A 24,426-nucleotide genomic window follows, 5' to 3' on the forward strand; every position below is an offset into this window, starting at 1 on the left:
GTGACACAAGTGTGGGATAACACACATTCCCATTGCCTTGCAGCATAAAGAGACCCACAGGCTCTACCATCACTCTGGACATAGCCAACAAAGAAATTTCGTGTGTGGACCTCAAGCCACTGGTAAGTCCCTAATTTTTGCTGTCCCATATTCGTTGTTGTTAGTGTTAAGAGTAGTGGTGTGATGGGATCCCTGGGTGGCTCAGCGGATTGGTGCCTGCCTTTGGCCCAGGGCGTGGTCCTGGGGTCCTGGGATTGAATCCCGCGTCAGGCTCCCTGCATGGAGCCTGCTTCTCCCTCTGCGTGTCTCTGCCTCTCTCTGTGTCTCTCATGAATAAAAATATAAAATCTTAAAAAAAAAAAGGGGGGGGAAGGGACACCCTGACACCTGCCCCCACATGGACGGACCCCGAGGACACTGGGCTCAGGGAGGGGACCCAGACCCAGAAGGACACCTTCTGCAGGACCCCACTCCCAGGAGGTCCCCAGAGGAAGCCCGTCCGCAGAGACAGAGGAGGTGGTGGGAGCCAGGGGTGGGGCAGGGGGTAGGGGGGTCAGTGCTTCCTGGGGACAGGGTCTCCGTGTGGGGAGATGGAAGGTTCTGGAGACGGTAGGGGGGTACACGGTGGGGTGAGTGTGTTCCGCGCCCTGAGCTGTGCGCCTAGAGACAGTTAAGGTGGTGAATTTTATGTTATGCATATTCTACTACAATTGTAAAATTGATACAAATCTTGCATTCTGTGCCACGGTAAATCTGTGTTGTCTTAATGTAAAGCTCTTTTTCCTTTTTTTAAAAAAGATTTTAGGGCAGCCCCGGTGGTGCAGCAGTTTAGCGCCACCGGCAGCCCAGGGCGTGATCCTGGAGACCCTGGATCAAGTCCCACATCAGGCTCTCTGTATGATGCCTGCTTCTCCCCCTGTCTGTGTCTCTGCCTCTCTCTCTCTCTCTCTATGTCTCTCATGAATAAATAAATTAAATCTTAAATAAATAATAAATAAATAAAAATATTTTATTAAATAAATAATAAATAAATAAAAATATTTATTAAATAAATAATAAATAAAATATTTTATTAAATAAATAATAAATAAAAAGATTTTATTAAATAAATAATAAATAAATAAAAATATTTTATTAAATAAATAATAAATAAATAAAAAGATTTTATTAAATAAATAATAAATAAATAAAAATATTTTATTAAATAAATAATAAATAAATAAAAAGATTTTATTAAATAAATAATAAATAAATAAAAAGATTTTATTAAATAAATAATAAATAAAAAGATTTTATTTATTCATGAGAGACATAGAGAGAGAGAGAGAGGCAGAGGGAGAAACAGGCTCCCTGCAGAGAGCCCAATGCAGGACTCTATCCGGGACTCTAGGATCACGCCCTGGGCCAAAGGCAGGCGCTAGACCGCTGAGCCACCTGGGGATTCCTAAAGCTCTTTTTCCAACACCAAAAGCCTGTCTTATGCTTTTTTGACTTCTTTTCATTTTATTTTATATTTTAAAAGTTTTATTTATTTTCGAGAGTGGACAAGCAGGGGGAGGGGTAGAGGGAGAGGGAGAAGCAAGCTCCTCATGAGCAGAGAGCCCCATGTGGGGGGCTCCATCCCAGGACCCCAGATCACGATCCAAGCCAAAGGCAGACCCTTAACCAATGGGACCATCCAGGTGCCCCTAGACTCCCTTTTATATCCCTGAGGGTGCCCCCATATTCCAGTTTGAGAAGAATGTCCCGAGACTGTCAGGCTAACCCCAAATCGCTTTTTCTCTTTTCTCCTTTCTGTTTATTTATTGAAGCCCGCCCACTCATTGATTCTCTTCCTCTGCCTTCTATATGCCAAGTATTGTTCTGCATTTCCTTTTTTTAAAGATTTATTTATTCATGAGAGACGCACAGAGGGAGGCAGAGACACAGGCAGAGGGAGAAGCAGGCTCCCTGTAGGGAGCCTGATGCAAGACTCGATCCCAGGACCCGGGGATCACACCCTGAGCCAAAGGCAGATGCTCAACCACTGAGCCCCCCAGGTGCCCCTGGTTCTGCATTTCTAAATTGGTTTCAGGTTGGAGCTAAGACATAGGCCAGTGATGGGGGACACTTAGCTGCACCCTATAGCTGAGGTGGGCTCTTAGGGCTTGAGCTCTTTGGGGCCAGGCTCGGCAACAGGAAACCCCAGGAACCCAGGTCACCGTGTCACAATCCGGGCGCACCGTGTCCAGTCTCTCCTGGGTATGAGTGTCCCCATGTGGATTTTTGCTGTGGCTGAGCCATCAGTGGCCCTCACCGGCCCAGGTCAGCATCCCTGCCTCTCTCCTCCACAGACGGCGCTCATTTCAGTGGGTTGTGACCAGGAGAAAAAGATCGTCATTCAGAAGTAAGTGTGTTGATGTCGGGGTGGGGGCTGGGGACGGGCCAAGCCTGGTCACAATTGCTTCACGACCGTTAGAATCAAGTGACATCATCCTGTCTACTTGTGCATATATTTAAATATTTAAATAACAAATACTAATAGGTTAAGTTTGTGTTCCTGGCACAGTGAACCTCCCCTCCTTTACCAATTTGGTGACGTTTACACTTTTTCTCTTCTTCCCCAATTGTTTCTTTGTTCTCTTTCTTTTATGAGTCCCCAAATTCCTCGTTTTGATTGAAATTGCTTAGGGTTTCTGCTTTTAATTGGCTGCTGACATTTGGGGGCAGCTTTGCCGCTGGTATCCAGTTAGTTACCCTCCAGGGAATGCAGCCATGAGAATCCAAATCAAAAAAGAAAAAATCCAGGAGACTGGCCAAATTGCCATACTTTTCCCCTTCTGGCAGTGGCGTGCTGGTAAATGTATCTCCCACCCTTGGACGGGGAGGCCTGGGTCCTCGCACGTGCCAGTTCCTGTGGTGTGAATTCGCCCTCCCTGCCCATGTCAAGCACCAACGTGATGATCCGCTGGCCCACAAAATTCTGGAAGATTTAAGGCTTGGCTCTAGGGAGCTGGCTGGGGCCAGCTATCGCTCCACTGCTCAAGGGCAATAATAAACTCAGGCGATTTTACCGCATTTCCCTCCAAATGGAAACATTTTGTTGAGTCAATAAATTATATATTTAGGACATGTGTGGGGGGAACATTTTCTAAACAATATACAAATAGCTCTGGCCACAAAGAGAGTGGGCCAATTGGCCACATGTGCAACCAACAAAGGACTCGTGTCCAGACTTTATCAAGAATCCCTACAAATTAAGAATTTTTTGACAATTTTAAAATGTTTATTTTAATTTTATTTTTTTAAGATTTTATTTATTTATTCATGAGAGACACAGAGAGGCAGAGACACAGGTGGAGGGAGAAGTAGGTTCCCTGTGGGGAGCCCAATGCAGGATTCGATTCCAGGACTCCAGGATCACAACCTGAGCCAAAGGCAGATGTTCAACCACTGCCTCAATTGTCCCATGTGTCCTAGGACAATTTTTTTTTTTTTTTTTTTTTTTTTTTTTTAGAAAAGGGCAAAAGTCTTGAAGAGGCATTTCTAAAAAAGAAAAAAAGAAAGAAACTCCCATGGCTGGTAACAGTGAAAAAGTGCTGAAAACGTGGCCAACCTCACTTATTTAACAGGGAAAACGAAAACTTTCCTTAGAGGCCATTATTCTGCCACCAGCGTGGTAACATTGACAAAGCCTGGCCAGTGGCAAGTACTGGGAAGTACGGGGAGCCCCTGGAGGCCTCCGGGGCGCACAGACTTCACGAGTGGGACTGTATGTTTTTCAGCTGCTCTAGAGAACGCATCTTTTGACTCAGCAATTCCAATCACGCACATGGACATTGGCGAGGGTTCCAGAATGTTCTCGGCGGTATTATTCCTAATAGCTCCTGGCTGGAAGCAAGCCAGCTCGAATCCATTGACAGGAGGATGGACAAACAGGTGCGGTGGCCAGATGCATCCGACTATCAGAGAGGCAGAGACACAGGCAAAGGGAGAAGCAGGCTTCCTGCAGGGAGCCCAATGCGGGACTCAATCCCAGGACCCTGGGATCACGCCCTGAGCCAAAGGCAGATGCTCAACCACTGAGCCACCGGGTGCCCCCATTCTAGTCTTTAAAACCCCAAATCATGCAGAGAGGAACCACGTCGCCTAAGGAAGCATGCACAGATTTAACCCTACAAAGAAAATCCAGGAAATGATGGTCTCAGGAGTCAGGACACCCAGCGCCCAGGTCTGGGCCTCTGATCATCATTCTCCCCCATGAACTCGGGCTCCTGGGAGATTCTGGGCCTGGCGGGGAAGATGGAAGGTGAGCCCGGAAGTAGGAAAGTTCTCAAAAATGAAACCGGCGCGGGGTATACGTGTCCAAGGGAAGAATTCACGGTTCTTTGGTGCCACATCGGGGCGGGGGGGCTTCTCACCACCTTTTGTCACTTGCAGCGAAATCTCAGCCTGTTACAATGGCATCCTGGACCCCGTGGGCCTACAGGACAATTATAGCTACGTCATTGAGAGGTGAGCCTGGATTTCCCTTCACGCCCTCCCTCCATGACGGCCCCTGAGCCCCAAAGGCGAATCAGAAATAATTTTTATTCTTTTTATTTATTTGAGAGGGAAGGAGAGAGAGGGAGCACAAGCAGGGGGAGGAGCAGAGGGAGGGAGAGGGAGAAGCAGACTCCCTGCTGAGCTTGTGGGGCTCAATCCTGGGACCCCAGGGTCATGACCTGAGCTGAAGGCAGATGCTTCACCGACCGTGCCCCCCAGGTGCCCCCAAAAATCATTTTTAAATTGATATCCGGACAGTGGGGATTCTGAAGGCAGGGAGAGGACAGATAGGGTTGGTACTGGGTCTGCAGGGAGCCACTGTGACATGGCTGGGCCCCTGGCCCAGGTCTGCCCCCTACCAGGCCACCCTTCTGCCATCTTGCCAGCCTGCCACCAGCTCTTGGAGCCTGGGCACCTGCTCACCTGGGCTAGCAGAGTTAGCCAGACACTGCCAGCCCCGGCAGGAGGGGGTGAGGGCTAGGGCGGCCCTCTGTGCAGGGTGGCTGGTCCCGAGGGCCACTGAGGTGCCATGGGGTGATTGGGACTTGGCCTGTCTTGGCACCCTGGGCACAGGGAGCCCCCGACCCCCAGCACGGGAAGACACATGTGTGTTTTACACACCACAGCCCCTCGGATACCAGGCAGGGGTCGGCCCCCTGTCCACACTCACGGCCAAGGCCCAACCTGGGGCTGCTGGGCCTGCTGACCTGTAGGCCTGCAGTCAGACCGCGTGGGGGCAAGAGCCGGGGCCTCCGGGAAAGAGGAGTGACAGGATGCACGTGGAGAGATACACAGAGACAGAGAACAAGGGACAGAGAGACAGAGAGAGAGGCAGAGATCGTAAGGAATTGGTTCACAGAACTGCACAGGTTTGGCACATCTGCCGTCTGATGGGGGAGGCTGGGGCGCAGCGGGGCGTCGCCGTTCCGGTCCAGAGGCCGTGTGCTGGCCTTCTGGCCTGCCGGAGTCGGTCCTCGTTCCGTGCGGCCTTCAAACGCGCCCACGTCGGGGAGGACCCTCCGCTCTACTCCAAGCCCACGGATTCGAATGTCAGTCTCACCCACCGGTGCCCACACAGTGACATCCAGAGTCGCGGCTGACCACACGGCGGGCCCGTGACGTGACCCATCACAGGGGGCCCTGGGTCGTGCTGACCCCCGCTCTGAACACAACCACTCTCCCGCTGCCCACCCCCATCTCTGCCCCAGGGAAGCCTACGACCCCAACTTCCAGGGGCAGAAGGCCAGTGAGGACCTGGTGGTGCATTACCACTACGAGAAGCTGGGCTGCCCCCACCTCGTCTACTACAACACCCCGTGGAAGCCCGTGGTGGAGCTGTAAGTCCCCAGCCGGGCCCTTTAGCACCCCATTGCCTCCGAACGCGCTCCCTCCTCCCCGCCGCCCTCACCACCCCTCTCTGCACACCCTGGACCCCCCAGCCGCCCCTCACTCTGGGCCTTGCCCATGCTGTGCCCTCTCCCTGCAATGTCTTTCTTTCTTTCTTTCTTTCTTTCTTTCTTTCTTTCTTTCTTTCTTTCTTTCTTTCTTTCTTTCTTTCTTTCTTTCTTTCTTTTAAATTTTAGAGAGTGTGAGTGGGGGGAGGGACAGAGAGAGAGAGAGAGAGAGAGAGAGGCAGACTTCCCACTGAGCATGGAGCCCGATGCAGGGCTCGATCTCACCGCTCTAAGATCATGACCTGAGCTGAAACCAAGAGTCAGTCACCCACCCAGCGCTCCTTCTTTCGTGAAGTCTCACCTGACTCGGCCATAACGATTCCCCCCACAAGGGGCTTAACTAACAGACGCTGGTTTTCTCACAGTCCTGGGGCCCGGGGTCCAAGGTCAGAGTGCCGGCAAGGTGGGGCTCCCTGCTTGGCTTATGGGTGGCCCCCTTCCCCCTGGGTGCTTGGGTGGCCGTGGCGGAGGGAGGACACCCATCCTTCTCATCCCCTCCTGTGGGATCGGGGCCACCCTTACGACCTCACTCAACCTCAGCCACCTCTTTAAAGGCTGCATGCCCCAACACAGTCACACTGGGAGCCTAGGGCTTCCACATGCACCAGTCGGGGGACACAGCCCAGAACGCTCACTTTGCCCCCTTCAGGGATTCTACTGCCTTCTTCATCACAGCCCCCCGCACCCCACTGTGCATGTGGTTTCTACTCTTCCATGGGTGGGGGGGAGGCCTGAAGCACTGGCCCATGGGGCCAAACCATGCCACCCTGGGGAGCAGCTACCTCCTTATAGCCCCAGCCCAGCACTGCCCAGTAGAACTTTCTGAGTTACGGAAACGTTCCATCCTTCCTGCCGAGGAAGTGGCTTTTCTGTTTTACTTAATGGCAACTGATTAATAATCCGGGGGTGGGCCGTCTGTGAAGTGTCGGCCTGCTGAGGCCACACAAGGGGGACCCCCGCCTTGCTCCCCGCCCCGCTGCCCCCAGCACGGCTGCGGCCCCTGCAGCCAAGCCCTGCGCCTGTGGCCCTCCAGGTGGCGGGAAGGGAAGTTCCAGGAGGTGATCCAGGCGGAGTTCGTCCTGCTGGAGGTGAACGGGCTGTTCACATACACGTACTCGCTGACCGCAAACACAGCGCTCTGCAGGTCGCAGCCACAGAACTGGACCACCATCATGAGTGACGCCGGCGACAAAGGGCTCTTCTCCTGGAACCGAGAGGTAGCGCTTACTCTTTTTCCCAAACAGGTGCGAGCAACACGCTGGGGGTCACCGGTCAGACCGGCCACGCCGGGGTGGGGGCTTGGGGGTTGTCTCAGTGCTTGGGGGGCGGTGGCTGCTAGAACACAGCACATGCTGGATGGCTTAGGACAAAGGACATTTATTTCTCATGGCTCTGGAGGCTGGGAGTCCAGGGTCAAAGCACTGGCTGACTCAGTGTCTGGTGAGGGCCTCTTCCTGGGTCACTGCCCACTGTCCTGTGCCCGGGTGCTCACAGGGCGGGGCAGCAGGGAGCCTTCTGGGGCCTCTCAGAGGGTGCTCATCCCATTCATGGGGCTCCCCCGCTCATTACCTAAGGCCCCACCTCCCCTACCATCTCTTTTAGGGGGTAAGTTTCAGCATATGGATTTGGGGGGACATGAAGGCTCAGTCCAGAGCAAGGGGGACACCTGGGGCCGAAGGGTGCATCTGGGCATGGGAGGCGAGCAAGTCCTTCGGGAATCTCTCCCACAGGAAGTGGCCAAGTGACGGGGGATGTCGGCACCGAGGCATCCGGGGTGGATGGTGGTGCATTCTCACAATGTGCAAAATTCCAGAAGCATCCAAATGCCTATCCTCTTGGGGCTGATAAAAGTCATGGTCTTTCCTCCCGCGAGCACGTTCCTATCGTGCACCCGGGTTCGCGCACCATGGAGAAACCAGGGCACGGTGGTGTGGTGGTGTCCGTGTAAGGAAGGGAAGCCGCTGGTCCTGCTGCGAGCCATGGGGCTCACTGGGTGCGGCTCCTCCGTCTCCCAGTGTCAGGGGCGCGAGCGCAGCGCAGCACAGCGATGCCGCCAACAGGTGGCGCTCGCTCCCCACACCTGAAGCCCATTCCCAAGTGCGGACCCTTGGCTCCTTTTTTGGGGCTTCCTGTCTTAGTCGGCACCTTCAAAGCTTTCTCACACTCCTCCTGAGTTTGATCATTTATTTTGTTAGCTGACGATTTTTTTTCCAATCTGAGGAGAAATTCACCTAACGTATAATGCAACCCTTTTAAAATGCAAAACTCACGCCTTTCGTGCATTCACAATGCTGTGCAAGCATCACATCCCTGATCTTTTTTTTTTTTAAAGATTTATTTTTACTTATGATAGACATGAGAGAGAGAGGGGGGGGTGGGGCAGAGACACAGGCAGGCTCCATGCCAGGAGCCTGATGTGGGACTCGATCCCGGGACTCCAGGATCACGCCCTGGGCCAAAGGCAGGCACGAAACCGCTGAGCCACCCAGGGATCCCGGATTCTTTTTTTTTAAATTAAGGATTCTTAAAAGTTTTTTCAATTGTAGTAAAATATGCAACATAAAATCTACCCTCGTAATTATTTTTAAGTGCACAGCTCGGTGGCATGGAGCACACTTACATCGTCATGCACTCACCCCCACATTCCATCTCCAGAACCTTCCATCTATCTCCCCACACAGAGACCCCATCCCCAGAAAGCACTGACCCCCGCCCCCTGCCCCACCCCTGGCTCCCACCACCTCCTCTCTGTCTCTGTGGACGGGCCTCCTCTGGGGACCTCCTGGGAGTGGGGTCCTGCAGGAGGTGTCCTTCTGGGTCTGGGTCCCCTCCCTGAGCCCAGGGTCCTCGGGGTCCATCCACATGGGGGCAGGTGTCAGGATGTCCTTCCTTTCTAAGGCTGGATAATATTCCAGCGTGTGGATGGACACCACTCATTCACCTGCCAATGGACATGGGTCATTCTACCTTCTGGGCGTCGTGGCTAATGCTGCTATGAACACAGATATACGAATACGGCCTTGAGACTCTGCTTTCAGTTCTCTGGTGTCTCTTCTTTGAAGAGCACTAATCTCTTCCTAGGGTCTCCACCCTCGGGACCTCATCTAAACCTAATGACCTCCTAGAGGACCCACCCATTGTGGGCTAGGGCTCCAACATATGAATTTGGGGTGGGACACATCAGCGCCTAACAGGGACACAACCAACAGGGCCGGGACGCCTGGATGGCTCAGTGGTTGGGCTCTGCTTTCAGCTCAGGGCGTGATCCTGGAGTTCGGGGATCGGGTCCCACATCGGGCTCTCTGAGGGGAGCCTGGTTCTCCCTCTGCCTATGTCTCTGCCTCTGTGTGTCTCTCATGAATAAATAATTTTTTTAAAAGATAAAAAAAATAAAACAACCAACAGGGCATGGTGAGGGACTAGATGACGTGAGAGGAGCAGAGTCCAGCATTGCCCTTGTTTCCAGCTTGAACACGCGGAAACAGGAGGCAGGTGGATGCTTGGGCCACTTACATCATAGGGCTGAAGCAGGCAGCGGAAGGAAATGCAGAGCTCTGTTTGCACATGGGAGACTCGAGGTGCATGGAGGAGCCCCATGGCTAGTGAAACACGGGCCACCGAGGACAAGTCAGGGCTGGCATGAGTTTGAGAACCAGCTCTGTTGAGGTGCTAACTTAAGGATGCATCTGCCAGTGAAGCCAGGGGAAGGACCAGGGTGACTGGAGGACTGTGCTGGGGAGACCAGAGAAGGGGTGCTTTGTGGGACACTGTGTAGATCCACCCCATGGGGAGCCGCTGACAAGCGGGAAGCCCTGTTGTGGCCAACACCCAGGGGGCTGAGATCTGAGGGGCAGCTTGGCGTCAGGGCGCAGCTGAAATCAGGTGTCTGCCGTCACTCCATCCCTCGACCCGGAGGCAGGGCCTGGGGATGGGCAGTGTGCGCCCAGGTGGCCATCCTCACTGTGGACATTGCTTCTGCATTTTTGTTGTTTTTTAATTCTGAGAACTTTAGAACCCCCAGAAAAGCCAAAAGAGCAGTAAGATGGAAGGCTAGCCATTCCCGAGTGCTGCAGAACCATCACCCCCAACTCAGCAGGGTTGTTTCTCATGGTTCAGCACGTCAGACCGGAGGCCTAGGCCGGGGCCGCCCCCGCAGGGGCACTCAGCTGGGAGGTCAGAGAAGGCTTTTTTATGTGGGGTTTCTGGTAGCCAGGAGCTGGGCTGTCTATGTGCCTCTCTCCCCAGCAGGGTAGCTTGGGCTCCCTTACAGCATGGTCTCAGGGTTCCAAGAGTGGAAGCTTCCAGATCCCAGGAGGCCCAGGCTCAGGCCACCCATCCCCAGATTCTACTGGCCAGAAGCAGATTGCAGGACCCACCTAGACCCCACCTCCTGATGGAAAGAACTGTGTCCACACAGGGGGAGGAGGCACAGCTCCACACAGGGTGGAGGCATGGAGAGATTCTTCCTTTGACTGAGTGGGTGCTCCGGGGTTGTTCAGCTGCCCCCCTGATGGGCCTGGGCCATTCCCAGTCCCTCACTTCCATCCATCTGTGTGAGGCACTTTGTTCTGCGGGGCTGCCAGCAGGCAGGGAAGAGATGGCTGGGTTCTAGGCCAACGCATGCACAGTTTGGGGAGATGCCACTAGGGTCTCCTCCATGGGAGGGCACCATGTGCCTCCCACCACGTGCCCATGTCCACGGCACACCAGCTAGGTGTACCACCCCGGGACAAAATTGTCCGTGTGCCTGTCTTCTGCTATGGGCCAAGCTGAGTCTTTTTCCTGTTTGAGGGCCACTTTCACTCCTTTATCCTGGGGTTCACATTCATGGCCCATGCCCACATTTCTCCTGGGGTTTCAGATGTCCTCGCTCTTCTAGAACTCTCCGTAGAGCTGAGAGATTAATCCTTTATTGCAAGACAGTTTGCAAATACCTCCCTCAGGTGGTTGGTTGGGTCTTTTGGGCTTTGGCTTACACCATGCACAAGAAGCCCTTCACTTTTTTATGTTGCTGGGTTCACCATCATTTTGACTTTCTTGCTTTTACATCGCCTCCCCTTCTAGGTCCCCCAGCAAATAGCTCAGAAGGGCAAAGTACTCGGCTCAGGGTAGCAGCATGATGGTCTGGTTCAGGGCAAGTGGTTGAGGCCAAGGATGTTCTCCCTTTGTATGAAATCCTGGGATCCGGAGGTGGGCCGGAAAAGCTGCTGCCACCACCTGACACCCTCTTGACGCCACGACCATGGTTGGTGGCAGCGCCAATGAGGAAGGTGGCTCTGTTTCATTTACGCCTTCGAATTTCTCGGGCGTGTCGATTAGCTAGGGCTGTCGTCACAAGACCACCACACACCAGGCAGCTTAAATGCCTGAGATTTCTCTGTTCCCGGTTCTGGAAGCCAGAAGTCTGAGATCAAAGTGTTGGCATTTTTTAAAGATTATTATTTATTCATGAGAGACAGAGAGAGAGAAAGAGAGAGAGAGAGAGAGAGGCACAGAGACACAGGCAGAGGGAGAAGCGGGCTTCCTGCAGGGAGCCTGATGCAGGACTCCATCCCAGGACTCTGGGGTCATGCCCTGAGCCAAAGGCAGATGCTCCACCACTGAGCCACCCAGGCGTCCCAAGTTGGTTCCTTCTGAGAGTGAGCGTGGATCTGTTCCAGGCTGTCCCAGCTTCTGGAGGTTTGCTGGCCATCTCTGGTGTTCTTTGTTTGTAGACCTACACCCCAATCTCTGCCCATGTCATCACAGGACGTTCTGTGTGTGTCTTTGTCCAGATCCCCTCCCCTTTTAATTTTTGTTTTTATTATTTATGATAGTCACACAGAGAGAGAGAGAGGCAGAGACACAGGCAGAGGGAGAAGCAGGCTCCATGCACCAGGAGCCCGACGTGGGATTCAATCCCGGGTCTCCAGGATCGCGCCCTGGGCCAAAGGCAGGCGCCAAACTGCTGCGCCACCCAGGGATCCCTACCCTCCCCCTTTAATAATGATTTTATTTATTTTATATATTTATATATTAACTAATTAATTAATTATTTAAAGATTTTATACAGAGAAGAGAGGCAGAGACAGGCAGAGGGAGAAGCAGGCTCCCTGCAGGGAGCCCGATGCGGGACTCGATCTCAGGATCCCGGGATCACACCCTGAGCCAAAGACAGACACTCAGCCACTGAGCCACCCAGGTGCCCCAAATCTCCCCCTTTTTATAAGGACACCAGACATATTGGATCAGGACTCACCCTAAAGACCTCATTTTAACTGAAAAAGACCCTCTCCCTGAATAAAGTCACATTCTGAGGATTAGGACTCCAGCCTCTGACTGGCAGTGGGGATGCCTCAGCCCACACCACCAAGCGTACAAGAAACCATCAGCGTGGGATTCACACCCAGGACGCGGGGCTGTAAGGGATCCTGGCGAGCAGAGCGGCTAAGCCCACTAACCCGACGTGTGGGAAGGCCCGGGCGCAGGAGGGCAGGGTAAAGGCTGAGCAGCCGTCCAGTGTCCCCCATGAAGGTCATGAACCACCGGCCCCCCAGGCACTTGGCCCTGGACGCACACCTGTGGGTGTTGCAGGTGGGGTCGTGCACACAGTGGGGGTGCATCTGTGGGCGCCGGCACGGCCTCCCCAGCCCCCGGACATGCTTCTGTCCTTCTCCCCAGAACTACGTCAGCTGCCATGACCCCGACAACGAAGCGCCCTTGATGTGGCCAGATGTCCCCTATCAGATCTTGGGAGGCCCGACGGCAAACAAGGTTATTTTCGAGCAGAGGAACGGAATCTACATCTTCTACATTTCTATCGTGGACCCGTACTACAGGTGAGCAGGGGGGCATCGCCCTGTGCCAGAGGCCTCGGGGGGATGGATGGGCCTCCTGGGGCAGGTCACATGCATGGGAGGGGCCCCCACTTTTCTCCCTCCCCTTGGCAGGTGCTGGATAAACATCAATTTTCCCAGCGGCCCAGACTGTCCCTGGGAAGGGTGCTATTTAAGTTCTAGATGACATTTGTTCACTCACTAAAATAAGTCCTGATTCAGAGCCCGTGCTGGTTGCTGGGGAAATAGCCATGAGCAGCAGCCACGTCCCTGCCCTCGGGGACCAGAATCACCCTCCCAAGCCGCATCTCATTGGTGGTGTGCACGAGCGACTCTTCCATTTCCAGGGATTTTGCAAGCCGTCTTTCCACTGGTAGCTTAAAATCAGCCACGGCGGGAGACTTTACACCCTGGGAGTTGGCACGGCCTACAAATTCGGCCTTTCCCCTTAGAGCTGGTTGTGGAATAGTTACCCCCGTGCTCGAAGAGGTTTCTAGGTGTGCTGGCCTACATTACGAAGGTCTCCCCCTGGAAGGGGGAACACAGGACAATGTCCTTCCCCCCCCATCATCTATTCCCTCCAAAGTTCACCCCAAAAGCACATGGAGACCCTGCCTGCCCTTGAGACCCCGCACCCTAAGGGGGCCAGCTCTGGGATGGCCATGGGTGGAAGGCATGGGGTGGCACCCCCTGGGGGAGGGCCCATCAGCCTCTTTCTCTGCACGGCTTCCAGCAGAGCCCCAGCAAGTTCCCCTATACCCTGGTCCCCTCTCCTGGGATGTAGCGGCTTGCTACACCTGCCGCTTCCTGCCCACCTCATGGATGCCAGCCCTCTGCTTCCACTCGGCAATGGGATGGTTTGTTTGCCTTCTAGATTGAGCCTGGGTATGGAGTCAGGGGGACACCCTGTTCCCAGAGGAGGGTACCATGGGGAACATGGGGGGGGCTTGGGGGGGAACAGGACTGTTGCCAGAAGACAGGACAGCAGACTCAGACAGGGTAGGAATTGAAGCAGATGGAACTGGGACTTGGTGTCCCAACTCACCCCCCCGGGGGCCGGCTCTCCTTTCTCTAGGTTTTAACACACTTACTGGGGTGGAGGGTAGGGCCCCAAAGGCAGTGCCCCATGGCCTCTCACCAAATGCCCCTTTGCAGCTACTGCCACTTGGAAACGACCTTCAGCGTCTACGTCTATGGGGCCTTCCCACTGTCCGTCATCCCCACGGCGGTCATCATCATCCCGCTCGTGGTCATGCTGCTGTCCGTGTGGCTGGTCTACGCGATCCCCAAACTGCTGCACACTGAGAAGGGCCTCAGGTTCAAGAGCTTCTGGGCTCACCTGTGCAGGAGGTGCAGAAAGGCGTGTTTCCGAGGCGGAAACTGAGCGCACCAGGGGAGCGCAGGGCGGTCGTAAAGCGTTCGGTCAAACAGCCAGTGGCCGCGTGCAGCGTGTTCTGTCCTCCGGCCTCCGCCTCCCGCGACCTCATCACATCAGAGCTCCTTGGCACTGCAGCATCCACGCCGGCTGAGACGGGGTGCAGGGCAGCCCGTGGGGTAGGAGGCGAGCCTCTGAAAAGCCTAAGACCCCGCAACGTGTCCTGTTAGAGAAGCAGGGAGGGGTCTGCAGCGGGATTCCATTTCTGGGGTACAAACCCTCACGTGTACACACACGCACGTACATGCATGTTCTGCTACAGACACGGAGAAACACGTGGAGGCATGCAGACGTGTATGCACATGTCCATACGTGTGGCCATAGCTACACACAGGCACAAGTACGCGTGCCCACACACACGTATGCATGCAAGCACAGTATGGATGCACACGCACAGGTGTGTGTATACACGCAGGTGCATGCATTCTCCTAACGTATGCACACCCATCATGTGTATTTACCTATGACGTGAACACACGAGCAGGTGCACACACATATACACGCCTATAGATATGCATACCTAGGTACGCAACACAACTAGCTTGTACATACGTGTGCATACGTGCGCACATTTGAGTGCATGCACACACGTGTGCGTGTATATACAGCTTACACGGATATGTATACCCTACCCATGCTTTCGGTGGGTTCCCTCGCCACCAACCAGCTCCCTCTGAATCCCAGGTGGCACGGGACGGCCGCCTCACCTTAGGTGAGGCCTGGGGTGATCCTGTGACTTTCCCGATTAGTCTTAGGCTATCAAGTATACGCCACAGTCCTCTTCAGTGGTCCGATGTCATCCCAACCGACTGGAGAACCTCTAGGCGCAGGCAGTGCCGGGACACTTACCCCACCCTCCCGCCCTCCCGGAGCGCATCCTGCCCCATCCAGCCTCCCCTCGAGGCAGACCCTCACATTAACCTTCAAGGAAACCACGTGTGCACTTGGCTTTAGTCTCAAAAATACCCCAAATGTGGCTGCGGGTAGAGGGGGCTCAGGAGCAAGCTGAGGGAAGTGGGCTCCAGGCTTCTCTGGGCACAGATCAGGGGACCGGGTGCGGGTCAGGGCAGGCTCTGCCCGTCTCTCTAGGGAGCTCTGGAGTGAGGGTTCGGGGAGGTGAGCCCAGCGGGCTCATGGTTCAGCTACCAAGCCCGCCTCCCCACACCAGCCACCCCCCCACACCCCCCGGGCTGCCCCAGCAGAGCCCGATGGACTGACCAACCACCAGGGCCCTGGAGACCCAGCCCAGGGCCCGGGGCAGGAGGCCCTTCCTCCTCTGCAGGGGAAAGAAGCAGGTGGCAGTACGGGTGGGGGTTGGGGGCTGGGGGAGGGTAGGCCTCATCTCCAGGAAATTTCCTGTCCCTCTCCCGGCAGCCCTTTCCCCACCAAACACTTGGGCAAGAGATCCTTACAGTGCAGTCCGGATGGCGACTCCCCACCTTCCAGAAGCAGCCCCCACCCCCACCCCTGCCGGCTGACTCCCAATTTTCTAGGGCTGGGAGAGGGATGCAGAACTCCCTGTGACGGCCGGGCTCCCCAGCTCAGCTCTGGAAGTCCATCCCCCAGGAGGGCTTTACCCTGCTGGGCCTTACCCCGTGACCCCGGCCCACCGTGCCGGGGCGGAGGAGGGGATCGTCCTCCATGTCCAGCCTCAGCCCACTGTCCCTGGTCCCCGGGCCCTGATGCCACCAAGTGGACAGTGAGCTGAGAGGTGAAATCCATTTTAATGGGGGGTGGCTCCCAGGTCCTGCCTGGGCCCCGAGGGGGTGGCGCCGGCCAGGCCCACAGCCTGCTTGCCCTTGCCTCCCTGCCTCCCCTTCTTGCTGGATGAGGAGCCGGCCTTCCTCTTGGGAAGCTCAGGTCGCACCACGGGGGCCACCACGTTGGCAGCTGGGGGCCCCGGGCGGGGCGGCGGCTCCTCATCGAGGGCTTTGAAGTTGAAAAAGCAGTCCACGTTGGACACGGTGTCCAGGATCTCGGGCACGCTGTAGTCAAAGGACAGCAGCTCGTCCGGCAGGTGCAGCGAGCGGATGTCGCTGGATGAGTCGTCCCCGCCGCCCCTGCTGTCCGGCAGGGCAGGCCCCGGGGCCTTGCGCGGGAACCCCTCGGGCTCGGCGTTGCCCGGCAAGCAGTCGAAGAGCTTCATGGCATCTTCCAGAAGCACCTTCTCAGGCAGCACGAAGGCCCTGGCTGCCTCGGGGGTCCTGGCCTCGCCCGCCCCCAGTGGGGCTGCCTCTGCCTCAGCCACCTTGGGCTCCGCGGCACCCTGCGGGTACAGCAGGGCCGACCCGGCCCCACCACCCTGCAGCTCCTTGGAGGGGAAGGCCAGGGGCTCACTGGGCCCGTGGAACTGACTGAGGCGGCCCTTGAGGTGGCCATAGGCGCCGGGGGGCAGCGTGGCCTCAGTGGGGAGTGTGATGAGCAGGGAAGGTAACTTGTTATCCTTGGGGACAGGTGGTGGGGGTGGCGGCCCCAGGCCTTCCTTGAGCAGGGGTGGAGGCAGCTCCATGTAGGCAGGGGGCCCCCCATCCCCCACAAAGCCCAGGGCCTCTGGCCCAGGCCCCTCAGGTGGGAAGTAGGGCAGGAAGTACTGGGGGCCCCCGGGCACCGGCTGGTAGTGGGGGTACGGTGGGGGTGGGGGCGCTGCCACGGGGGCCTTGAGGTAGTGCTGGGGCTCTAGGAGGTAGGTGCCTGGCGAGGCGGGGCCCCCAGCCGGAGCCCCGGGCGGTCCCCCACCGCCCACTGCTGTCAGCTTGTACAGGGACGATTGGCCGAAGTCGGTGGTGGCCCACTCGATTCGGTAGATGCGAGGGTCAAAGAAGCACCCGCAGGGTGCCATCTGGAAACCTGCAGGCCAGGGAGGGGCAGCCCTGAGAGGAGCTCTGGGACCCACCTGGGGGAAGGAGTACAGGGTGGAGGGGGTGAGGGGCACAGCCCAAACCTCCGGGACCCATCTGTGGGATGGGGACAGAAATTCTGCCTTTGGGGACCCATCTGGGTGTCAGAGGCCCTCGGCATCATTTGGGGGACCTTTCTAGTGAATGGGGGGTACAAGCTTGGCCCTTGAAGGCCTGTTTAAGGGACAGGAGACACAGCCCTTACCCGCTTGGGGCCTCCTAGGGCCAGGTGCACGGGCAAGAGAGGCCCAGATCCCTCTAAGCCACCCGAGTCGCATCAAGGGTTGAGGGGAGGCTGGTACCTGCCGGAGGGGCTGGAAAGATCTCTTTATCCAGGTTTGGGGGCTGATACAGGTTGGAGGAACCTGTGGATGAAAGCAGGTGGGTGGGTGGGGGTCCTGAGCCCTGGGCCCCCACGCTGTCAGGCACCCCCCACCCGCCTCACACCGACACCCTCCAACGCGTACCCACAGTAGGAAGAGGCTCCGTGCAGGCGGGAGCGGGCTGGCTGCCTCGCCCCTCGGTGCCATCCAGGCCCTGGGGGCTGAAGCCTTCTTGGGGAGCTGTAGGCGCATAGAAGGGTTTGGGGTGCTGCATGGGGAGGCAGGGGGCCCGGCCTGGGGAGGCCAGGAGGGCAGCAGGAGGGAGCACAGGCGGCCCACCCGGACAACAGGTTCCGAGTCCTACAGAGTTCTGTTTGCCTGGTTACTCTGGGCGGCGGGTTCCAGGCTGCGGCCCACCCACTGGTCGGGATTCCGAGGATCAGGAGGTGGGGGTGGGGCGGGGTGGGCAGACAGCAGATGGAGAAACCAAGGCAGCCATGGATAGGCCTCACACAGGGCGGGGCAGACCCCGGACTCAGTCTGCTCCCTCCCGCCCTTGCCAGCAGTGCTCTGGACAGCTCCAGGGCTGCTTCCTCCCGGTAGCCTGCCCTGATCCACACCCACGTAGGCCAAGGCCCCTGCCTCGTGAGCCCTAGTGGTTTCTTAGTGGCTAAAACCTCTCTGGGCCACAGTAGTGGAGGCACAGGGTTGGGCCCATGGGAGCAGCTGGGAGACTCTTGTCAACAAGAAAGGAAAAGTAACTGCCGGGGACAGGGCCAGCCCAGTGTGGAGACCAGGCTCCCCAGAGCAGGAAGGGGACGGCTCAGGGGTCACAGAAAGGCCAGGGTTTTAAAAGAATAAAATTTATTGTCTTCTCGTGCAGCAAGAGGCCCTGCTGGCCCTCGGACGCCCCCTCCCGCCCCGTGACTACTTGTACGCGTTGGCCTTGTGCTTTGGCAGAAAGACGAAGTTGGGCGGCACAGGTCCCAGCAGCATCTCACTGTGAAGAGGGCAGGGGACAGGGTCAGGCCTGGGGTCAGGCCCACCGGCCCCTCGGCCTCCCACACCCGCAGACCTCGGTTTCCTGGCACCTGATCCGGATCCAGTCGGCCGCCTTCTGGCTGGCCATGAGCGTCTCCAGATAGTCTCGGCCCAGGTAGTAGGGCGGCCGCTCGTTGATTCTCTGCGGGAGCCTCTCCAGGAGGCCCACAGGCACGTACCTGCGGGAGGGCGGGCATGGGGTCAGGCCAAGCTGCCCCCACCCTCCACCTCCGCCCGCATGGTCTCCAGCAGCCACCTGCACAGGAAGGAAAGCCACTCGAGGAGGAAACGGCGGGTCTTCTCCACGCCCTGCGTGTCGGAGCCCCAGTGCTCCAGGCCGTATCGGGTGAAGTCCTGCAGGATGGCCAGGCGCTCGGACGACGAGATGTCCCAGTGGCGCTGCTCCTTGATCTCCGTGAACAGCCACGGCTTCAGCAGGGCACCCCTAGGAGGGCAGGGCAGGGTGACATCAGCGGCCTGGCAGTTGGAGCCTGGGTCCCTGCCTCCCCACTGCGCTCAGCCAACCTTCTAACCCCAAGAGTTCCAACCCACAAGTGCACGTGTGTCCAGTCCCCTCTCCTCCAGTGGCTATGACTGTCTCTCTGCCCCCCATCCTGGCAGAGCCACCTGCTAGGGACAAAGTGCAAGGGAGAGGGAAGCAGACAGGCTGGGGCTCAGCAGCGGCTGCTGGGACAAGACTCAGATGCACCCTCACCTTTGCCCACACCGCAGGCCGGGTGCTCGGCGGTGGCTCCGGCTGGTTCTCTGTAGCCACCCCCCACGGCACAGAGCACACTTACCGGGCAATCATCACCCCGGCGACGCCAGTCTGCATGGCACGGTTGGCATCCTCGTACGACAAGATGTCCCCGTTTCCTGAGGGACAGAGGCTGGGGTCTCAGGGAGCCGTGTGCAGGCAGGAGCTCCAGGGGAGTTCTCGCCAGCCCAGTGGCTCCCAGTGGGGCAGTGCAGGGCAGGGTCCCAGGGCAGGGGGAGGGTGGCCGAGGCACGCGGCCCCTGAGAGCAGGGCCGGTGGGAGGTTGGAGTGGAGCGGCTGGGGACCCACCGAACAGGGGCATGGGACTGGCTGCCGTCACACACTGCTCGATGTACTGCCAGTCGGCCAGCTTGGTGTAGCGCTGCTCCCGAGAGCGACCGTGGAGCTGAAGGGGAAGCCACGCATGGGGAGGGAGAGAGGATCCAGGAGGCGGAGGATCAGACACAGAGAGAGAGACCCAGAGAGATCAAGAGGGACAGGCTGAGAGGGAGAGACAGGGAGACAAAGAGACAGAAAGAGACAGAGGGGGAGCCAAGAGAGCAGGAGGGAGGGGCCGGGGGAGAGACACCGTTAGGGAGGGCTGCCGAGCACCCCCGAGGCCCCCACACCCTCGGTGCCCCGAGACCCACCGTGACCAGGGCTGCACCCCACTCTCGCAGCTCGGGGAGCAAGCGGTGTGCCAGGTTCACGCGCTCCTGGACACCCGTGCGGATCTTCACTGTCAGCGGCACGTCCAGCACCTGCGGTGGTGACTGGGGTCAGTGGGCCCGGGGCCAGGTGGGGAGGGCGTAGGGGGCGGGGTCGGGGAGGGCGTCCAAGCACGTACCTGGTTCATGCCGCGGACAATCTGCTGGAACTTGGCCGAGCGGTTCATGAGGGCACAGCCCCCACCCTGGGAAAAACGGGGGTGAGGTGGGGTAGGCTGGAGCAACAGAGGGCAGGACGCAGGCTGGCCCTGACCCCCTTCTCTGCCTTCGCTGTCCAGATGGGGAAACCAAGGCACAGTGGCTCCCACAGGTCCCAGAGCCACAAGCGGGAGCAACGCCAGGTCCCAGGCTTCTGTCCCTCCCACAGTGTGGAGGCCCAGGGCCACGTGGCCACTACCTTCTTGTACACGAGGTCAATGGGGCACCCGACGTTGATGTCCACGAAATCCACCTCGATGGTACGGTTGAGCAGCTCGGCACACTTGGTCATGGTGTCAGGGAAGGCGCCCTCGAGCTGCGGCAGGTGGTGGGCAGGGGCTGAGGGGCTGGTCCAGACCGCCCCGGCCCACTATGGGGATCAAGCTGGTGGCCCTGCCTCCCCCAAGTGGCCCTGCGCCAAGGCCAGCAGCCCTCAAGGGGGCATCGGTTCAGCCCTCGGGCCCACGGCTGAGGCAAGAGGGGTCTGGGAGTGACTGAGTCAGGCCTGGGGTTGAGGAGATCCGACCCTGAACGTGGCCCAAAGCCAGGCAGCCAAGACCCCTCTGCCCTTCCCACCTCCCTCCCTCGGGGTGGCACCAACCTGGACACCAAAGACGTCCTCGCATGGGTGGCGTCGGAGCAGGGCCCACTCAGACGTCTGGCCCTGCAGCAGATTGGTGCACACGGCCATCTCCCCGCACGTCACATCGGCCCCGAAGCGTTTACAGATCCGCCGGAAGGGCAGGTTCCCGCACTGGGGGCAGCAGGGGACACGCACATGTGAGGGTGCAGCAGGCAGGGACCCCCGGCACCACCCACCGGGCAGGGGAAGACACTGGGCACCAGGCCGACCTACCGTGGTGAGGGGGGCCAGGTACAGCTTGCCACCGATGTCCAGCTGGAGGAAGATAAAACCCAGTGAGGCTCGCCCTTCAGCCCTGGCTCACGGGCCTCCCCTCGCCCCAGGCCAGGTCACGCTTTGTCCCGTCCTGCCCGGCCTCTCCAGCCTCCCGCACCTCGGGCCTCCGCACCAGGCGGCGACTCCCCGTGTAAGGACTGTTCTATTCCCCGTGCTCTCCTCTGCAGCACAGCTTCCACCCAACAGGCAAAACCACAGTCCCGGTGCCCCTCCTTCACCCTCTCCACCCGCCGCCCTGACTCCCTGGGGCTGGGGGAGGCGGTGTCCAGCTCTTTCTTTTCTAAAAGACCTTATTTGTCAGACAGAGATAAAGCACAAGCAGAAAGACCAGCAGACAGAAGAAGAAAGCAGGGTCCCCACTGAGCAGGGAGCCTGACGTGGGACTCAATCCCAGGATGCCGGGATCCTGCCCTGAGCCAAAGGCAGACGCTAAACCGACTGAGCCACCCAGGTATCCCCATGTAGTTCTTCTGCCCCCATAATCTCAGTGGCCTCAGCAAGGAGCCCTGACCACGTACCTTTCTCTTCTCACAAGGCCGCAGCCTCACTATATCCTCATCCGTCAGGGGCCCACAGGTCTGCACCGAGCTGCTGGCAAGGGCACCAGAGCCTGGCTCCGGGAGGGCCTGCTGGGTGTCACCACCATCCTGCCCCGGGGCCCCTTCAGTCCCTGACACCTCAGGGGTGGCAGCATCAGGGGAAGGGCCTGCGTGGGGGCCCCTGCTCAGCTGGCGTAGGGCCTGCTCAGCACGCTCGAAGCGGACCTGGCGCTTCCGCAGCTGCTGCTGCAGGGCTCTGTCCAGGCCGTTGCGGACTGGCGGGGCCTGCACCCGCTCTTCCCGCACCAGGTTCTGCCCTTCAGGCCCCAGGTGGGCCCCAGCAAAGCGGCAGGTCACGCCGTAGGGGCATCTGCCAAAAGTCTCGAAAAGCACACAGTGGGGGCCCAGGTCCGACGGCTTGGTCTCCAGGTAGCGGCCCACGTCGTGCAGGAAACGGCAGCGGTCGCCAAAGAAACACTTTGCAGCTGATTCCTGCGAGGGAACCACGGGGCCGTGAGGGGGGGGCAGGGAGAGGCCAGGCAGCCTGCGTGTGAACCTCAAACCCCTCCCCGCCTCCTCTGTGTCCTGCGTGTGCAGGTCAGACACCCAGCAAGTCTGAGTGTCTTCATCTGGGAGAGGGGAACAATAACACATCAAAGCTTCCTGAGCACTGAGTCCGGGGGCGCAGAGACTCCGACTCTAGGACTTCCAAGGGGCAGTTCCACTCACCTGGACCAGGGAGGGGCAGAGCCTATTCTTGTCGTAGTGGGTGGGTTTCATGTGGGGTCGGCCCTTGTTCTGGCCCCGGGCTCTCTTCTGAACCTGTGGCCGCTCCCCCAGTTCAGCCGCCTCCCCCGCCTGCCCATCTTCCAGTCGGATCCGCTTGGCCTCAGGCTCAGCCAGGTCATTGCCACCGGGCTCTCCCTCCTTGATTTCCTGGCTGGGTTTCTCCTGCCCTTTGGCTTCCAGGAATTCGTGGAACTGCTCCTTGGTGGTGAGGTACCTGCCGGCACAGAGGCAGAAGGAGACGGGCTGGAGGAGAGAGTCCTTTTTCCAGCTCAGATGCAACGGATGCTGGGGGAAGGGGCTGAGAACACCGGCCCTGCTTCCGTGCCTCGGCTGATGGGTACCGCACTACTGAGAACGGCCAGCTCCAGCCAGGGCACACCTCAAGGCCACAGGCAGAGCCTATTTTGTCCCTGTGTCCCCCTGCCCAGGGGGTTGAGCCAAGCTACAAACAGGCATGAACATTCCTGGACACATCCAACTACAGAAAACTACATGTCCCGGCGTGCCTTGCAATGGGGCCACGGCCGCCACATTCCCCAGCATGCCCCACGGCCCTCGCTTCGGTCACAAGTCCCCGCCCGCCGCTGAGGCTGGCTGCAGGTGCACAAGGCTACTCCCGCCACGGCGGAGACTACAGTCCCCAGCATGCACTGCGGCCCAAGCCTCCAACATGCCCGCCCCCGCGGACACCGCGGTGTCCTTCGCACACGTGACAGCCCCCAACGTGCGCGGTCCGCCCCGACCCCGCGGACGCAGGAACGGCCCGGACTGAAGAGCCCGCGAGCTGCCCGCCGAGCCGCCGCCCCGCCGCCCCTCATGCACTGCCTGTAGGTGCCGGGAAGGCCTCGTGAGGGTCCCCGGCCTCGGCGACTCACTGAGGCTTAATGGGCGCCACGCCCCGTTCCGGCGCGCCAGCCGCCGTGTCGCCGCCGCCACCACTTTCTGCCGGGGCCTCCGCCGCTCCCTCCGCCATCAGCCCCCCTCTCGCCCGCTCTGGAGTGCGGCGGGAAGGGCTTCCGGGTCGCGAGTGCGTCTTCCCGGTCGTGCCGGGGAAACGCGCATGCCTGGGGCGCTCCAGCTGACGCCATTGTACGCGCGTCGACGTGAGGGGGCGGAGCCTGCGGGGGGCGGAGCCTCGGGTCCCGCTTAGGGTAGCGCGGCTGAGCGGTCTGCGGGGTGCAGCCTCGGGTCCCGTTTAGGGTAGCGGGGCTGAGCGGCCTGCGGGGTGCAGCCTCGGGTCCCGCTTAGGGTACGGGGCGGAGCCTCGGGTCCCGCTTAGGGTAGCGCTGCTGAGCGGCCTGCGGGGTGCAGCCTCGGGTCCCGCTTAGGGTACGGGGCGGAGCCTCGGGTCCCGCTTAGGGTAGCGCTGCTGAGCGGCCTGCGGGGTGCAGCCTCGGGTCCCGCTTAGGGTACGGGGCGGAGTCTCGGGTCCCGCTTAGGGTAGCGCTGCTGAGCGGTCTGCAGGGTGCAGCCTTGGGTCCCGCTTAGGGTAGCGCTGCTGAGCGGCCTGCGGGGTGCAGCCTCGGGTTCCACTTAGGGTAGCGCTGCTGAGCGGCCCGCGGGGTGCAGCCTCGGGTTCCACTTAGGGTAGCGCTGCTGAGCGGCCTGCGGGGTGCAGCCTCGGGTTCCACTTAGGGTAGCGCTGCTGAGCGGCCTGCGGGGTGCAGCCTCGGGTCCCGCTTAGGGTAGCGGGGTTGAGCGGCTGCGGGTGCAGCCTCGGGTCCCGCTTAGGGTAGCGGGGTTGAGCGGCCTGCGGGGTGCAGCCTCGGGTCCCACTTAGGGTAGCGCTGCTGAGCGGCCTGCGGGGTGCAGCCTCGGGTTCCACTTAGGGTAGCGCTGCTGAGCGGCCTGCGGGGTGCAGCCTCGGGTCCCGCTTAGGGTAGCGGGGTTGAGCGGTCTGCGGGGTGCAGCCTCAGGTCCCGCTTAGGGTAGCGGGGTTGAGCGGCCTGCGGGGTGCAGCCTCGGGTTCCACTTAGGGTAGCGCTGCTGAGCGGCCTGCGGGGTGCA

The 24,426-nt window shown here is 58.8% G+C and overlaps 3 protein-coding genes across 4 annotated transcripts in view; 1 reads left to right on the forward strand and 2 right to left on the reverse strand.

The window, feature by feature from the left end:
• The window catches only part of CATSPERD (cation channel sperm associated auxiliary subunit delta), a 50,332-nt gene extending 36,105 nt beyond the window's left edge, over nt 1–14,227 (forward strand). Inside the window, exons 16-22 of the mRNA XM_041761787.1 lie at nt 44–122; nt 2,334–2,386; nt 4,420–4,494; nt 5,733–5,861; nt 7,012–7,195; nt 12,639–12,796; nt 13,949–14,227. Of these exons, the coding sequence (XP_041617721.1) occupies nt 44–122; nt 2,334–2,386; nt 4,420–4,494; nt 5,733–5,861; nt 7,012–7,195; nt 12,639–12,796; nt 13,949–14,177 (907 nt within the window). The 3' untranslated portion in view covers nt 14,178–14,227. The remainder of the gene's footprint in view (nt 1–43; nt 123–2,333; nt 2,387–4,419; nt 4,495–5,732; nt 5,862–7,011; nt 7,196–12,638; nt 12,797–13,948) is intronic.
• A 42-nt stretch (nt 14,228–14,269) lies between these two features.
• PRR22 (proline rich 22) lies at nt 14,270–18,151 on the reverse strand. 2 transcript variants are annotated; one of them, XM_041761785.1, is made up of 4 exons: nt 17,593–18,151; nt 17,428–17,490; nt 14,861–17,075; nt 14,270–14,391 (listed from the first exon to the last, which is right to left on the reverse strand). In XM_041761785.1, the coding sequence occupies exons 1-3, from the start codon at nt 17,720–17,722 to the stop codon at nt 15,952–15,954; spliced, it is 1,317 nt and encodes a 438-aa protein (XP_041617719.1). In that variant the 5' UTR covers nt 17,723–18,151; the 3' UTR covers nt 14,270–14,391; nt 14,861–15,951. The 2 variants fall into 2 exon arrangements, with proteins under 2 accessions (XP_041617719.1, XP_041617717.1); XM_041761783.1 differs by having other exon boundaries at nt 14,861–17,121.
• Nucleotides 18,152–18,295: 144 nt separating this feature from the next.
• DUS3L (dihydrouridine synthase 3 like) lies at nt 18,296–23,462 on the reverse strand. The gene is made up of 13 exons (XM_041761782.1): nt 23,295–23,462; nt 22,360–22,633; nt 21,610–22,122; nt 21,029–21,070; nt 20,774–20,926; nt 20,372–20,488; nt 20,094–20,159; nt 19,897–20,007; nt 19,556–19,652; nt 19,290–19,365; nt 18,746–18,934; nt 18,540–18,668; nt 18,296–18,448 (listed from the first exon to the last, which is right to left on the reverse strand). Exons 1-13 carry the CDS (start codon nt 23,390–23,392, stop codon nt 18,376–18,378), a joined length of 1,938 nt encoding a protein of 645 aa, XP_041617716.1. The 5' UTR covers nt 23,393–23,462; the 3' UTR covers nt 18,296–18,375.
• Nucleotides 23,463–24,426: the final 964 nt, after the last annotated feature.

This window comes from Vulpes lagopus, chromosome 7 (genome assembly GCF_018345385.1).
Source record: "Vulpes lagopus strain Blue_001 chromosome 7, ASM1834538v1, whole genome shotgun sequence".
Taxonomy (NCBI): domain Eukaryota; kingdom Metazoa; phylum Chordata; class Mammalia; order Carnivora; family Canidae; genus Vulpes; species Vulpes lagopus.

What these genes read in the sequence shown, in the direction of transcription:
- PRR22 (XM_041761783.1), bottom strand. Translation starts at nt 17,700, where the DNA reads ATGCGCCTACAGCTCCCCAAGAAGGCTTCAGCCCCCAGGGCCTGGATG. An exon ending in GGAGCCTCTTCCTACTGTGG is followed by an intron (nt 17,491 to 17,592) that starts GTACGCGTTGGA and finishes TTTCATCCACAG; the next exon opens with GTTCCTCCAACCTGTATCAG. An exon ending in CTTTCCAGCCCCTCCGGCAG is followed by an intron (nt 17,122 to 17,427) that starts GTACCAGCCTCC and finishes TCCTTCCCCCAG; the next exon opens with GTGGGTCCCAGAGCTCCTCT.
- DUS3L (XM_041761782.1), bottom strand. Translation starts at nt 23,392, where the DNA reads ATGGCGGAGGGAGCGGCGGAGGCCCCGGCAGAAAGTGGTGGCGGCGGC. An exon ending in ACCTGGCCCCCCTCACCACG is followed by an intron (nt 20,927 to 21,028) that starts GTAGGTCGGCCT and finishes TGCTGCCCCCAG; the next exon opens with TGCGGGAACCTGCCCTTCCG. An exon ending in TGGCTTTCCTTCCTGTGCAG is followed by an intron (nt 18,669 to 18,745) that starts GTGGCTGCTGGA and finishes GCCCTCCCGCAG; the next exon opens with GTACGTGCCTGTGGGCCTCC.